This window comes from Chelonoidis abingdonii, chromosome 8, assembly GCF_003597395.2.
Source record: "Chelonoidis abingdonii isolate Lonesome George chromosome 8, CheloAbing_2.0, whole genome shotgun sequence".
In the NCBI taxonomy this organism is placed as follows: domain Eukaryota; kingdom Metazoa; phylum Chordata; order Testudines; family Testudinidae; genus Chelonoidis; species Chelonoidis abingdonii.
In genome coordinates, this window is record NC_133776.1 from 54,580,462 (window position 1) to 54,595,353 (window position 14,892).

General features: G+C 46.3%; 1 protein-coding gene across 4 annotated transcripts in view; it reads right to left on the minus strand.

Moving 5' to 3' along the window:
- EPHB1 (EPH receptor B1) overlaps window positions 1–14,892 on the minus strand; it is a 359,407-nt gene that overhangs the window by 36,690 nt on the left and 307,825 nt on the right. For all 4 annotated transcript variants that reach the window (XR_012656391.1, XR_012656389.1, XR_012656390.1 and 1 more), the window contains exons 11-13: window positions 13,708–13,955; window positions 11,320–11,535; window positions 1,890–2,039 (exon numbers count right to left, since the gene is read on the minus strand). Coding sequence is in view for 1 of the 4 variants with exons in the window: in XM_075068616.1 (XP_074924717.1) it covers window positions 1,890–2,039; window positions 11,320–11,535; window positions 13,708–13,955 (614 nt within the window). In the remaining 3 variants the exon portion in view is untranslated. The remainder of the gene's footprint in view (window positions 1–1,889; window positions 2,040–11,319; window positions 11,536–13,707; window positions 13,956–14,892) is intronic.

Sequence of the window (14,892 nt, forward strand, 5' to 3'; positions counted from 1 at the left end):
GAACATTTTCAAAGGCCTTCCGGCTTCCTGAAGTCCAATTATCAGCCTACTGGTTTTTCTTCTCAATTTCCCATCTTAAAACCTTTCATTCATCAGCCTTTTTCATTTTGAAAACCATCCACTGCTGCACAGGTTGAGAGGCTGGGGCTGGAGTAGCTGTGAGCTAACACCTCACAGCAAGAGTTTCTGCTCTACTCTCTGCAGTGACTGCTGGAGAGGGATTGCTGCCAAATCTAAAGCGATATTTGTGGTGTGTGCGTCCAGGTGAGCCCCCATATACTCAGGACTAAGGGCCTGTCATGGTCTTGTGTCACCAAAAGACCCAGAGAGGGATGGAGCCAGGACTTTCTCTTCCCAAATATATAGGAGGGAATGAAAAATGAGCCTCTCACCCCTGTTCCATGGCTGTCATACAGTGGGAGGGAGAGGAGTCTCTTATTCCCCATCGTCTGGTGCCCCCAAATGGAAAGGGCTGGGAGAAGTGGGGGAGTAGACCAGTATCAAGCTGGGGGGCTCAGCACCAGGCAAGCCAAGTGCGTGGATGTTCCAAATGTGCCTCAGATCCAAATCCAGATGGTCTGAAATCCAAGCACTGAGGCCTGTGTCTGGTCCTGCTCCCAGGCAGGTAGTGCTCTTACACACAGGGAAGGCTAAATTGGGGAGGACTGGTAAGGGAGGGTTTTGGCTGCTGAGGCAGTGGTAGTGCCAGTGAAAATGTGGCCACTCATCCCTCTCCACCTCCTCAACCACTCGCCTCCTCTGCTTGTCTCTTAACCCCATCCTCTTGCCCCATTCTTTTCCTCTTACCTCTCCTTCCCATTCTCTCTCTCTTCCACTCACCCTATTCTGTCTCCCTACTTCCCCATCACCCCATTCTGCATCCCCATACCCGCACTTTCTATCTCTTTCTCTTCCTTCACCTCTGAGCCTCTGTCCCAAGGGTGCCAGAATGTGGGGGGCAGGAGGCCATGGCCCCACCACTTTTTACAGCTGTAAGGATGAACAGTGGGGAGAGGGGTCTTGCAGGGAAGAGGCTGTGTGAGAGCGAGGGCTCAGGGAGAAAGGGGATGTGGGAGTGGGAGGAAGGGACAGCCCAGGGGTGGGGCAAAAGTTTGGATGCTGGTGCCCACCCCCCAGTGTTAGGAAGCTTCTGCTGCCCTTGCTCCATCTCCATAACCCATATTTTCTCCCCATCATCCCCTTTCTCAGGCTTAACGCACACTGTGTTGCAAAGAAACAGAGACTGTTAAAACTCACTATGGTTGGGAACGGACGGGGGCAGGCTGGCTGCTGGCTAGCAGCCATGATAAATATGTTTGAGCCACCTGTCCCAGCCCTGACTTCCTTATTTGCAATAATGAAATCCCATTGCAGGGCACTGACAGAGCTTGGAGGCCCATTCTTTCTATCTTCACACAGCCTCCTGTACCCCCTGCTTTCCTTCTCACACAACCCTGGGTCGGGCACTGAGGCTGAAGAGTGGCAGCAGGCCAGTGCTGGAAGGAATAGCCTGTTCTCTTCATGCCCCTAGTGTCTCTCCTGAATCTCAGTGGAAGCAGAAGTCTTTGATATCACAATGGGTTACTGCAGACCAGCTCAAATTTGAAAGGAGTTTAGACACACACACACACACACATTGGTGTGAACCCACCCAGGAGGCCCTGGAGACCAAAAGACTTCTGGTTTTCCATGATATACAGCTATCTTATTCCCATGGTGACTTCTGCTGGAACAGTCTTGGAGTGTAGTGGCTGTCAGCATTCCTACACCTTTCTTTGCAGTGATTCCTGCTGGGAGAGGCTGGGCAGGGTGGGGAGTTAGAATAGCAGCACGTGGTTCTTCCCCTTGGAGACTGATCCACACATAGAGACAGTGCCCAGAACACTCACATCTTGGTTGGACATGTCCCAGTACGGCCTCTCTCCAAAGGACATCACTTCCCACATGACAATGCCGTAACTCCAGACATCACTGGCAGAGGTGAACTTGCGGTAGGCAATGGCTTCGGGGGCTGTCCACCTCACCGGGATCTTCCCACCCTGAAGAAGAAGGACAAGCAGTTCAATTGTATGCCCTGGACTGGCTATCACCCCTTGGGACAAAAGTACTTAGGAATTATCCAGACCTGCCGCCAGCCTTCTCCCTCAGGTGCTAAGCAGCTGTTCACACCTCTAGGTGCAGCACAATAATTAAATGTACAGAACAAAAGAGGAATCAAAATACCTACAACACAAACAAGCTGTCCAATCAGGTGTACTGAGAATTAAAAATTCTGCATCCAAAACAGATCAACACAAATCATAACCCCATGTCACGGCCATTGACCCTTCCCCCCGCTCCTAAGTCAAAGGACTGAGACAACAGATAAGCTTTGTAGCGTGTCCACACAGCTAACATATCCAGCCTCTGGTGGACCTAAGCAGGGAAAACGTTCCAGAATAGAGGGGCTTTTCAGTTGCCACCAGCTCCCCTCTCATCTAGAGCAAGGAAACCACAGCTTGAGAGCCTTCACTTGCTACAGCTGTGGAAGTAGGGCAAAAGGGAGAGAGGCAGACTCTGAAATAACCCTGTCCCAAACCACCAAGGACAATATAGGTCAAACTCAATGTTCCTAACTGGGAGGCATGGCAAGCCTTGAAGCACTGCTGTAATGCACTTGCTGCACGACATCCTGCTCTGTAAGGATACCACACCATTGAGCACCAACCTCGGCTTCCAAATGGACCCAAAATGGATCCTGATTACATTATGTTGCTTTGAATCAGGAGCTGAGGGGCACTGCACATAGCATCTTACCTACTATCTAGTAGAGCTAGCGTTGGGGTGGGAGACCACCTGGATCTAAGTTTAGAAGATAAAAGCACAGATACAGCACCTCCCCATTTCCCTAATGTTGATGAATATACCCAGCTGAAGAGACCTTCAGCAGCAATGGTTCAGAAGCAACACCCAGCCAGGTCTCAGCTATGCAAAGCTGGGATCTCCTCCTTCATTAAATAATGGCTACCTACCTATCTTGCATTCAGCAACATAAACCAGATTGCCGTTTACTAATACCCTAAGTTTCACTATAAGGCAAAGCCTTGCACAACACCCAGTGCTCAGATTTATCTTATCATTCCTGCCTTGCCTACCCTGATCACAACAACATTAATCTACATGCCTGAACCCCAGGAACCAATTCCACCTCCTGAATCTGTCTATAACCCCCAGTAGATGTCAATATTACTGCACTCCCTTAAGCTCTCTCTCCTTTTAAGGTGGTCCTCAAAAGGATGAAGATGCTGCAGCAGGGTGCCCAACTAAGGGTCTGCAGGGCAAGCTGGCAAAAGGTTGTCTGAAGGAAAACCTAATGCTCATCCAAAATACAATATCAAATCCCCCAACTGCTATTACAACTATTCTTCAAAAACACCCCCTTGCTACCACTGCTACTGAGGACAAGTCAATGCACACAAAGGAGAGAGAGAGGGAAAGGGAGAGGAAACTATATTTATGGAGGAAAACTATTAAAGAAAAAAATGACATCAAGGGCATGTAGATGAAAAGACATGTGAACACCTGAAGAAGAGCTCTGTGTAGCTTGAAAACTTGTCTCTCTCACCCACAGAAGTTGATCCAATAAAAGATCTCACCCACTTTTGTCCCTCTAATAAAACTATTTGTTAAATAGAAATGTAGGTGAATAAGGATGAAATAGGCCACTTATTTAGTAACATGTCAAAAGGATTCCTCTAATTTGTCCCTACATTTTCCTTTTCCTTTAGCTGTATGAGTTACTTCTCTACTCTTTTATTATGGTTTTATAATTCAGGGGGTCTAGTCTCACAATATCATTATCTTGAATTTATATAGTATCTTTTTCATCCCAAAAGCTACCCATGTGCTGTATGATACAGCTAATCAGCTGAGATATCTTTTATAAACATGCATCACATCATCCACCCCTGAAATGCACTCGCCTCATGAATAAACTGTCCCATAGCACGTAATAACGTTGCATGTATCTTCGCAGGACAAGAGGGGAAGAATTAAATCCAGTGCAGTAGAAAGAATTTGAGATCCAATGGAAGTGCAGGAGCTGGCATTTGGCTAGGATGGCAGGGTTATCACCCCAGAGATCACAAAGAGCACTAGGAGATCGATCAGGACTTCCATTTTCTGTCTCATCCAGAAGATGTCAATTTCAGCAGCACGCTGCCTCATGCTATGGTGCTAGGCATTACTTTAGAAAAGACTCAAGACCTCATTCGTTTCTCAGTGAAGTTGATTGAGTTATGTTGGTGTAAGTGAGATTGGAACCAAGCAATAAGCATCAAGGACACATCTCAGGACTTACTAATGGCACTCCCTTCCAAGCTGCTCGTGAGAGGTCTCCCACACAATTGCTGAGCCAGCCTGACCCTGTAACTTAGCTCATGGCACCTGAAAGCATCATAACACAGGGTGGTCTGGCTGCACGCCTTGTAGCTGAGATTCCAAACCATGTGTGTAGGCAGGGGCAGCTCTAGCTTTTTTGCCGCCCCAAGCACGGCAGTCAGGTGGCTTTCGGTGGCATGCCTGCGGCAGGTCCCCGGTGCCATGGATTCGGCAGCTTGCCTACGGGAGGTCCGCCAGTCCCGTGGCTTCGGCATACCCACCACCAAGTTGCCGCTGGGGACTGGCAGACCTCCTGCAGGCACGCCGCCAAAGGCTGCCTGACTGCCGCCCTCACAGGGACCAGAAGAGCACCCCCTGCAGCTTGCCGCTCGAGGCACGCACTTGGAGCGCTGGTGCCTGGAGCCGCCGCTGTGTGTACGGTCCTACTAAATTCACGGTCCATTTTGGTAAATTTTACGATCATAGGATTTATAAAATCAATCATAAATTTAATGGTTTCAGATATTTAAATCTGAAATTTCATGGTATTGTAACCATGGAGGTCCTGACCCAAAAGGAGGTCCGGGAGGTCACAATATTGCCACTCTTCTTTCTGTGACACTGCTGGTTTCTCCGAATTCACACTGGCATAGGTGAGTTTCTAACTTTCGGATAAACTGTTGTTGTCACGTCGGGTTTTTCACGTGAAAAACGTGGCATGGACTGTGAAATCTGGTCTCCCCTGTGAAATCTGGCTATTTTGGGGGGGGTGGTATTGCCACTTACTTCTGTGCTGCCTTCAGAGCTAGGTGGCCGGATAGCAGCGGCTGCTGGCTGGAAGCCCAGCTCTAAAGGCAGCACCGCTGCTAGCAGCAGCACAGAAGTGAGGGTGGCACAGTATAGCATTGGAACCATTACTTTTGTGCCACCAGAGGAGATTGGTCTGACCTGGCCCTAGTAGTGGCCCATCCAGGAGAAGACAAAGGCCTGTCCCTCCACAGTCTGACCGGGACTAGTAGCTGGAGCCCAGTGTATGGTAGGAGCCCCTGGCCAGGGTGCCCTGAATCTTGCCCCTCTCCAGAACTTGGGTGCAAAGAAGCCTTGGGCTGCCTATGAGATGGTGACTACAGCACTCTCCCCAACCATAGTGCCCTGGGCAGTCACCTATATCACCCACTTCTAAGGCCAGCCCATCTGTCCCCCCCCGCCCCAAAAGTGACAACACCCCCATGTCCTGCCACCCTCACTTCTGGACTGCTGCTGGTAGTGGCAGTGCCTTCAGAGCTGGGTCCACAGCCAGCAGCCACTGCTATCTGGCCACCCAGCTCTGAAGATAGCTCAGAAGTATGTGTGGCAATACCGCAACTCCCTAAAATAGCCAGATTTCATGGGGGAGATCAGATTTCACAGGCTGTGCTGAGTTTTTCACATGAATTTGGTAGGACCTTACCTATGTGACAACAACAGTTTATCCGAAAAATAGAAACTCACCTATGCCAGTGTGAATCCAGAGAAACTGCAGTAAAATTAATTGAATTATTCCGTGTTTGCACTTATACAACTGAAGTTAAACCCTGGCCCTCCACCATTCACAAGCAACAGGTAGGAATGAAGTACCTGCCATACTTATTCCCTTCCCACTCCGGTGAGGCTAAAGCCATGAAGGGGATGTGCCCTATGACAGCTTTAGGGTGGGGCAATTTATGTTAAGTGAGTGCTACCATATATGGCAAATGCACCTAAACGATGGGAGCGCAGAACGCTCTGGCCTTTAGCATTGCTGGCATTTTGTTGATTGACTTCTTCAATGAAAGAGTTAACTCATCCAGCAAACCTGCACTAGGAAGACTATGTTAGATGCTTCCATGAATGCTAATGAATGTGCGCTCGGATGTTTAAAAGGACTCTGCCTTTCCCACAGAGAATCTGTAGGTGCTCTGGTCTCCCGAAGCCTGAAAGCAGACGTCAAAGGCTGGCAGCAACAGCTGCCTCCTTGCTCCTCCTTGCATGTAAAGTAGAAACCTCAGCCTTCAGAGTTCTACCCTGAGTGACACTTCTACACCCTGGGCTGCTTTGCATCACGAAGCACATACACTTCCCTGTCTTCAGGCCCCTTCCCTGGGGACGGTGGCAGGGAAAGGATGAGGGATGAGAGCCGATGCCCTTGGTGCAGAGATGACAGCTTGCCATGAATAGCACTTGCTCCAGCTGAGGGTTAGCAGGAATTTTCATCACTCGATTTTAAATTAAAAAGATGATGTAGGGGCAATGCTGGTTTCATTTAGTTGACATTCACTCCACATATTGAAATACGTCTCTCTGAGCTGCCATGGCAAAGAAAGGGAAGGGAATCATTCCTGCTGCTGGGATGGTCAACAGGGATCTAGTCCCAACCAGCAGCCGCAGATACAGGAAATTGCGTGTCACATCAGCATCATGTCCACGGCAAAGCACTTTGGTGTCACAACCAGGACATTATGAGTCAAACTCTTCGCTGGTGTAAATCCACACAGCTCCCTTGTCTTCAGTGGGGCTGTGGCAATTTATGCCAGCTGAACATTTGGCCCTCCAACTTCATCTGGGGTGCTGTAAAAGAACAGAGGGATTCTCAAAGAAACAAAAGATCCCGGTTTCGTATAAACGATCATTAGCCATAAAGAACAAAGGAAAGAAAGCCAAAGGGATGTAAGACTGACGCTACACTACCTTCCATCACGTGTCATCATCTACCCCAGTGCAAAGTGGGCATAAAGGGCTATCAAATTCGGATGGTAGCACTGTACTCCCACTTTGCGCAGGCCTAATAAACGCATCAATCACAAGGCACTGGAGACTCAGACCCACACTTCTTCATGTTCAGCTACTCCACAGACTGCTCCATGTCAGTCTAGTGACATTTCCAAATTCAGACACCTGTGGACTAACAAGCAAGAGAAATTTCAGTCCAAAGGGTAATTGTTTTTTTCCAGAAAGTTATTGGCCCCTGAGACAAGGTTCTCATAATGGCAGTGAATCCTACTTCAGTTAGAGCATCATTACCGCAACTGTGATTTATAGAGAACACATTTCCCCTATATATGGGATTTACCATATATACCTTCAGGTCTCTATGCAAAAGACATAGAATGCTGTAGACAAGGGTCTCTTTCCCCTTCAATGTACATCTAAATAACTCCCATTAAATGTCTGTTACACTCAACCACTAAGGGGAAGCTACACCCAAATCCTATCAGCCCTAGTCCCTGAAAATCATTTCAGCTACTGCAATAAAATGACCAGAAGAGGTCAAAGCTGCTCCAGGGAAGGATCCCTCCTTTTTCCTGCTGCTGATTTGAACCCATGAGGTTGTGTTAAAAAATCCCATGGGAAAGGTCCTAAACCATCCTGTTTAGAATAGTTCTTTTTCATGGGGAAGGAGGTTTAGAACCCTGATTCTTATCAACACATGAAAACAGAATCTTCATTTCTTAAGCATTCATCTACCTTTGGTTATTTCCCACCAGACAATACAATGCAAGATCCTCATCTGATTTAAAGTGTCCCAGCTCCATGGAGAATCTGCTCCATAATTCTGCTTGTGACATCATTTCTTGTTACCTTGGCAAGAATTACGATGTCACATTCAGAGGGTTAAGACTTCAGTGGGGAATAAGCAGCAGGAGCATATAAACTGTTGGAGAACAACAATCACATTTCCATGTAAATGACTACAGTAATAGTTAAAATAATGGGGGAGGTAGGGAAAATGCAGAATATGTCTGGTATTTACTCTGGGCTGAATCATTTCAGAAATTGTTTCGCACGAATGTTTTCCATAGCCGTCCATGAAGTGTCAGGTCCTCTTTAAAGACGGATGGCAAAAACACTAGTTAAATAACTACAAACTGAGAAAGTGACTGCCAGCTTGTTTTTCCAACCTTTTCCCCAGAGCCTCAATCCTGCTGTGGGAGGCAGTGATGTAATTGCAGACAGAGCATCATTTCCCGGCTGCTGGGAAGGCCTAGTATGGCATAAATTAAATATAAACACAGATGAAATAATCCATTTTATCTCAAAAGGTGGGAAAGGCCACTTAAGCCTTTCCCCAGCAGCTAGTGCCGGGTATGTTATCTCAAATGACATTGTTTGACTTAATATGCCACAATCCGTGCTCCTTACTAAGCAGCATTTCCATTTAAGTCAAGAGCAGCAGGATTGGACCCTGGCCCAGACCCAAAGCCTGTGTGAATTGGCTTAGTTCCATTGACATCAATGGGCCACGTTCCCAGCTACCTCTGTTTCCTACATTCGGCGACTCTCCTTATTTATTTACTTCTATTTGATCACATCCAAAAGGTGCTCATCTCACAAGTGCATTCTGCCACAAATTACATTACACACTATAATTCAGATTCCATGCAGTGGGCCAACCCTCTGGCCCAGTATAACAACAATCCCTCTACCCAGCAGGCATTTCCTCATAGCTCATAAAGACTTGATCTGTGCCCCTATGCAAAAGGAGGGGGGGCTCTCTGCAGCATGGCCAGAAAGTTAACAAATCCAGGCGCTGATGCAACCAGGGGAGATGTGGATTTCAGTGCCAAGAGGCCTTCATAGAGATCACCACATCCTCAGCTCCCTCCTAATTGAATTGAGGGAGCTCCGCTGATCATAACGGCAGTCATGTGAGAAAGGTGGGCTCTTTGAGAGCCACTCTCCAAACCAGTTCAGGCTTCAAAGGTCAAAACCGTCCCTCTGAATTCCACAGCAGCTCCCTAACCACAAGGAGGTTCAATTCATAGCTTACTTCCATGCTGGAGCTGGGGAACAACCCAGCACACTGAACAGTCTGAACAGAGGACTTGACAAGAAGACAAAGGAGAAATTGTTCAGTTTAGAGTGCTGTTGTCACAGGTCAAGCCTGCACACGTATTTTGTTACTGATTTCAAATCTTCAGTGGTTTGGACCAAACCCGTAAGTTCACTGCTCAGGCAAACTCCTACTGAAGTCACTTTAATCCCTTACTTTAAAAAATCTTTACATTTTACATTGCACAAAAACAGCAAGGAGTCTGGTGGCACCTTAAAGACTGACAGATTTATTTGGGCATAAGCTTTCATGGGTAAAAAGCCCACTTCTTCAGATGGATGGAGTGAAAATTACAAATTAGTCCCTTCTCCTCATGTGTCAGTATATTTATGCCTGTACCTGTAATTTTTCACTTCATGCATCTGAAGAAGTGGGGTTTTTACCCACAAAAGCTTATGCCCAAATAAATCTGTCAGTCTCTAAGGTGCCACCGGACTCCTCGTTGTTTCTGTGGATACAGACTAACACAGCTACCCCTCTGATATTTTAAATTGTACTTATTGAGCAACATAGACGTGGCCTGCTTTGTTGCTGATCTACAATCCTCAACCCCTTTATTACTGCTGCCAGTACAAACTGTGTTCTCCTTGTTTTCACTCTCCAAGGCATGCGTGGATCATATTATCACTAATATGGTTTATAAAGGGTTAATAAATGATTAATCAACTCTTACAGATTGTGGTACAGTCCAACAGGTCGCTTGTAACCATGTTTTATAACCAGCTGTAACAGCAACTGATGAGGTGTTTATAACCATCTATAATATATGACTCATGTCTGTAGTATATTATGACATCCTATCAATAATTTATTAACCCTTTGTGGGTATTTATAAACTGAATCTTAGCATAACGTGTGGTTTATTTATTTCATTCACTCCAAATATGACAATTACCCAAGTATCTTCTTATTACCCACCCCCCATTTCTGACAGAATCCGACAGTATCCAGAGGCCAAGTTCCTGATGGCAGAATGAATCCAAAAGAATGTTCTAGAGGGGACCAGGGTTCTGTTATCTTCCCTACTGCAGGCACCAAGAGGAGAATGCTAGGCTACCGCAAGTGAATGAGGAGACAATGGGGGAGTGGGGGAGAACTGGGATTACCTACAAATGAGTTAATTAAGCAAGAGAACAGTGACTGGGGAATAGTGGAGCTTGGATTAGATTTGTCTCTTTAATTAATGCTTGGAACAATTTCCAGCAGAGAAAGATAGCTCAGGATTAGAGTGGTACTGCAGCTGTACTTAAAACACCTCCTATATGCAATCAGTCTTCCTTGTGCTTCCCCTTCTGCACCTCTTCCCAGATCCCCACTGTTCACCCCCTTCCCTGCCCATTTAATGGAAGAGAGAGAAATTCTCATTTGAAAAGTAGCCAAGAGCACAGAAAAACTGAGAGGGAGGGGACAAGAGAGAAAAAACAATGAGAAGGAACAGGAAAGGGAAGGGGAGAAAAAAAGAAAAAAAGGATGATGACGAAAGGAGCGACACAGAGAGAAGGCAGGGAGAGGTACAAAAAGAAAGAAAACAATTGTTGTCCTTTCAAAGCATGAGAGAAACAAATCACAGGATGCTTTAATGTCATTTGAAGGGCAAGTGGCGAGAAAGGGCCAGATTTACAAGTGTATTTGGGTGCCTAAAGATGGTGATGGGCACCAAACTCACTCACACACTTTGGAAAATGCCACTGAGTTCCTATCTGCATTCTTAGGCACCTAAATATCTTTGCAAATACAGCCCAAAGAAGCTATTGCCGACGAACACTGGAATCTACAATCCCACCATTCCATCAGCCTGAGCTCTGTTGTTCTGCAACAGGCCTACAGGCCTAAATTCCACAGCAGGGTTGTGGCTGGGATTTATAAAGATCAGGGCAAGAAACAGAAGAAGAGCCGCCAAGGATCTCCCACTCGCCCACTAGGCTGCTCCTATTTACTCTCCCCTTTCAGTGGGACCTGGGCAACTCACTGCCCTTTGTAACCCTCCCCACAGGATCCAACTGTAATGAACTGCCCCTGAAGTGGGAAAGGCCCCAGGAAGCAATGTGATTTTGTGGAAGCAAAGTGAGATCGGGAAAGGGGGAGCATGCAGCAGGCCAGAAGGTACATACCAAGGAGCTGGTATAGGTTGGGTCAGAGGTATCATCTTGCAGATAGCGTGAGAGGCCAAAGTCAGACACTTTGCACACCAAGTTACTATTGACCAGGATGTTTCTGGCAGCAAGGTCCCGGTGCACGTAGTTCATCTCCGCAAGGTACTTCATTCCCGCAGCAATTCCCCTGAGCATCCCCACCAGTTGGATGACTGTGAACTGCCCGTCGTTTTGCTGCAGTCATAAAAAACAGGTGCCATAATTAGAATGATCCAGCTATTCCTGGGGTAATAGGTAACTCCATTATCCAAACAAACCTGTGACTCTGGGCCAGTCAGTTCTCCTGTGTAGTGAGACTGTAAGCTGCTTGGGGCAGGGACTATCACTAGGTGCATCTACAGCACCTAGCGCTATGGGACTTGAGCATGGCTGAGGCCTCCAGACATTACTGTTATATGAACAACCACCACCAAGCTCCCATTTAGCACATTTTCAGCCTGAGAGTCCAGTTTCTGTTGTGTTTGGTGTCATGATGATCAGGTGGTGGTGGTTGTTTGGTGTGGTTTTTTTTTTTTTTTTTTTTTTTAACTAATTTAGGAAAAAGTCATCTCTAAAAATCTGTGTCTAGCTCCATTGTGTCTTAAAATTTAAAAACCCTTCTGGGCATCTTTTTATTTTTCAGGTCATTTTTTTTCTCTCTTTTCAATTCTTGCCTCCCCTGACCCTCACCAAAAAAGTGTTAGATTCTGGGCAACCCACATTATGGAACAAGAGAAAGCAAATCAGGCTTCCCTAGGCCTTCCCACAGACACAGGGCTCAGCGGGGAGGGAAAGACCATTCAAATTCAGGACTTTCCATAGAGAACATAAAGGTCAACATTCCCAGAAGACGGACGTCAGAGTCTATCATGTGGAACATGTGGCCATCTTATCAGAGGGCACCTCCTCCCTCTCCCTTTTTGGGGCCTCTATGAGGATGATGCCAACAGCAGGGAGCAATCTGTCAGTTCTGGAAAGCACAGGGACTGCAATTGTTCCAGGCACCTGCATTGGGGGTGCAAGGCTTCTCACAACAGCATCTCCCTCCTGATTCTTTGTGCATGCACACAAGGGTCAGTCTGTCTCTGGGGCCCTCAAGTATTTCGCTACTTTGGGCTGGCCCCCATGGAGGGACACTGATGACCTACTTTGCTATCTTTCCAAGCAGCTGATGCACCAATTAGCGATGCTATTTTTACATCAAGACTGAAATTAGACATATAAATTACCTGCTTCTGAGCATTGGAAAGAAGGTGGCATTAACAGGATTTGGATGCTCAGTTCCCATTAATCATTCTTCCAACTCCCTTTGAAAATCTCAGCCTAAGTGTTTACCCCTCCCTTCTCCTCTCCTTCCCTGGCTTCTTTTCCCTCCCTCTCTCCTGCACCTCCTTCCCCTACCTCTCAACCTCTAGAGAGGTGTGCACCAGAGCTCTGGGTCAGATTGCCTTGAGCTGCCTCCAGACCCCTAGGACACACCACCTAAGATGGATGGTTTCCCTGCCGCGTGAGGATTAATACTGTTGCTGCAGCTGCTTCCTCCAGATGATCTCAGATCCCGTAATGAGATGAACACTGGTCACGAAAGAGCAGCGTTTGGAGTCACACAGCGGACTTCTTGTCACGGATGCTCCATGATGCTACAAGTTGATGCTAAAAATACTCAAAGCTGGCTTCAAATATGTAGTGAGAAAATAAAAGGGCACTTCTTTAATTCTGGTCATGCCCCCGTCCACCCTTCCCTCCAGTTCTAGACCACTTCAAATAGCTGCCCATCCCTCAGTGATTCAGAAGTTCTCAGTTTTGATCTAACATTACCAGTTCTTGCAAGGCCTCTCCTGCTTCCTGTACTTCCCTCCCTTCACCTCACCTACATAGCATGATGCTCAGGTCCCCAGGCAGTAGCAAAGCACTTTTATTTGGGGTGGTTCCTGATGGGAGTGGAATCCCCAGCCCTCAGAGTTATGGTTTATCTTTTCACTCAAAAACTGGCCTTTCCCCTCATGGATTTCTTCATTTCCCCTTCTGTAGTAGTGGGCACAGCAACCCTTTCCTCTTGTTGAGACCTCTGGGGGAGATTTTCATCAGTGCCCAAGAGATTTAGGATTAGAAGCCTCACTGAAAGACAACAGGATTCATGCTCCGAAATCCCTTAGGCACGTTTGAGAATCTCGCCCTCTCTCAATATTGTTTCTTAGGTCAGTTATTAGGGTTCCCCTTGGAGGTCAAGTCCTCCATGAGCCCAGCTGCTAGAGGTTTGACCTCAATGGATCTTCTACAACACAGCATGACTCAGTTCCAACGAACGTGATTCCATTCCAGTGCTATTGTAGATGAGCAGCCAATGAGGCCATCATGCTTCCTTACCCTCAGAAAGGAGTCCAGAGCTCCATTCTCCATAAACTCTGTGATGATCATGACCGGCCGGCTTTTGGTCACCACTCCTTCCAGCCGAATGATATTTGGGTGGTCAAACTGTCCCATGATGCTGGCCTCACTCAGGAAATCCCTACGCTGCTTCTCAGAGTAGCCAGCCTTTAATGTCTTAATGGCCACATAGATTTCCCTCTTGCTCGGCAGTTTCAGACGTCCTTTATACACTTCTCCAAACTCCCCTGCAATTGTAAGAATATCAGTTGCAACCACCTCCTCCTTCTCCACCACAACAAAGCATGGTAAAGAACAGCAGCATCATATAGCTGCCAAGGCTCCAAACTGATTGGATGAAATATATGCACACTTAAGTAGTGTCCTCTTAATACTATTTGTCATCTCCCTCTTAAAGGGGCAGTGTCAAAAGCATCCACTCCTCTGCTACTAAGAATATTCCTGAGCCTACAAACTGCTCTACCTGGATATAACCCTGCGTCCCCATGCAACTCTTTCAGTGTTTATGGAGCTTTGTGCGGATGCCGTGGTACATGTGTGCAAAAGAACATGCAGGATCAGAGCCCAAGATATCAGTAAAACAAAAGTTTAAAATGTTATAATGGACACTGTTTCTTTTTTGCATTTCACTTCTCTTGGTATGTGAAAGTAAGTGGGTCAGCTTCACTTTTGTTTAGAGTCAAGTTTAACTTCCTGTTTTACATGGACGTTAGTGGGACAATGCTGTTTTTTTGTAGGCATTTCAGTTCTACAGGGAAAAGTTTGCATCCAAAATAATGGGGTTTATTTGAAATAGATCCATATCTATCTTATCATTAGGGTTGGTGGAAAAGTCTTCGTCAACATTATTTTTTGTCAGAAAATTGGATTTTCACATTTTTTGTTTCCTTGGAAAGTGTCTGCTGTCTTTGATAATTTCTGATTTTGCATCAGAAATTTAAAAAAATACCTTAAAACAGAAACTTTTCAGCTGTTGAAAACTGAAGCCTTTTCAGTTTGGGTTTCTTTGAATGATGAGCCAAAATTTTCCATGCAAAAATCTCCAGTTTACCAAACAGCTCAAGTTATGATGTTCTATAACCTCTTGACTCTGTCCTGACTTTTCTTTTTAATAATATATAAATGTTAGGCCTCAAACTAATTGACAATAACCCTTAAAGTTCT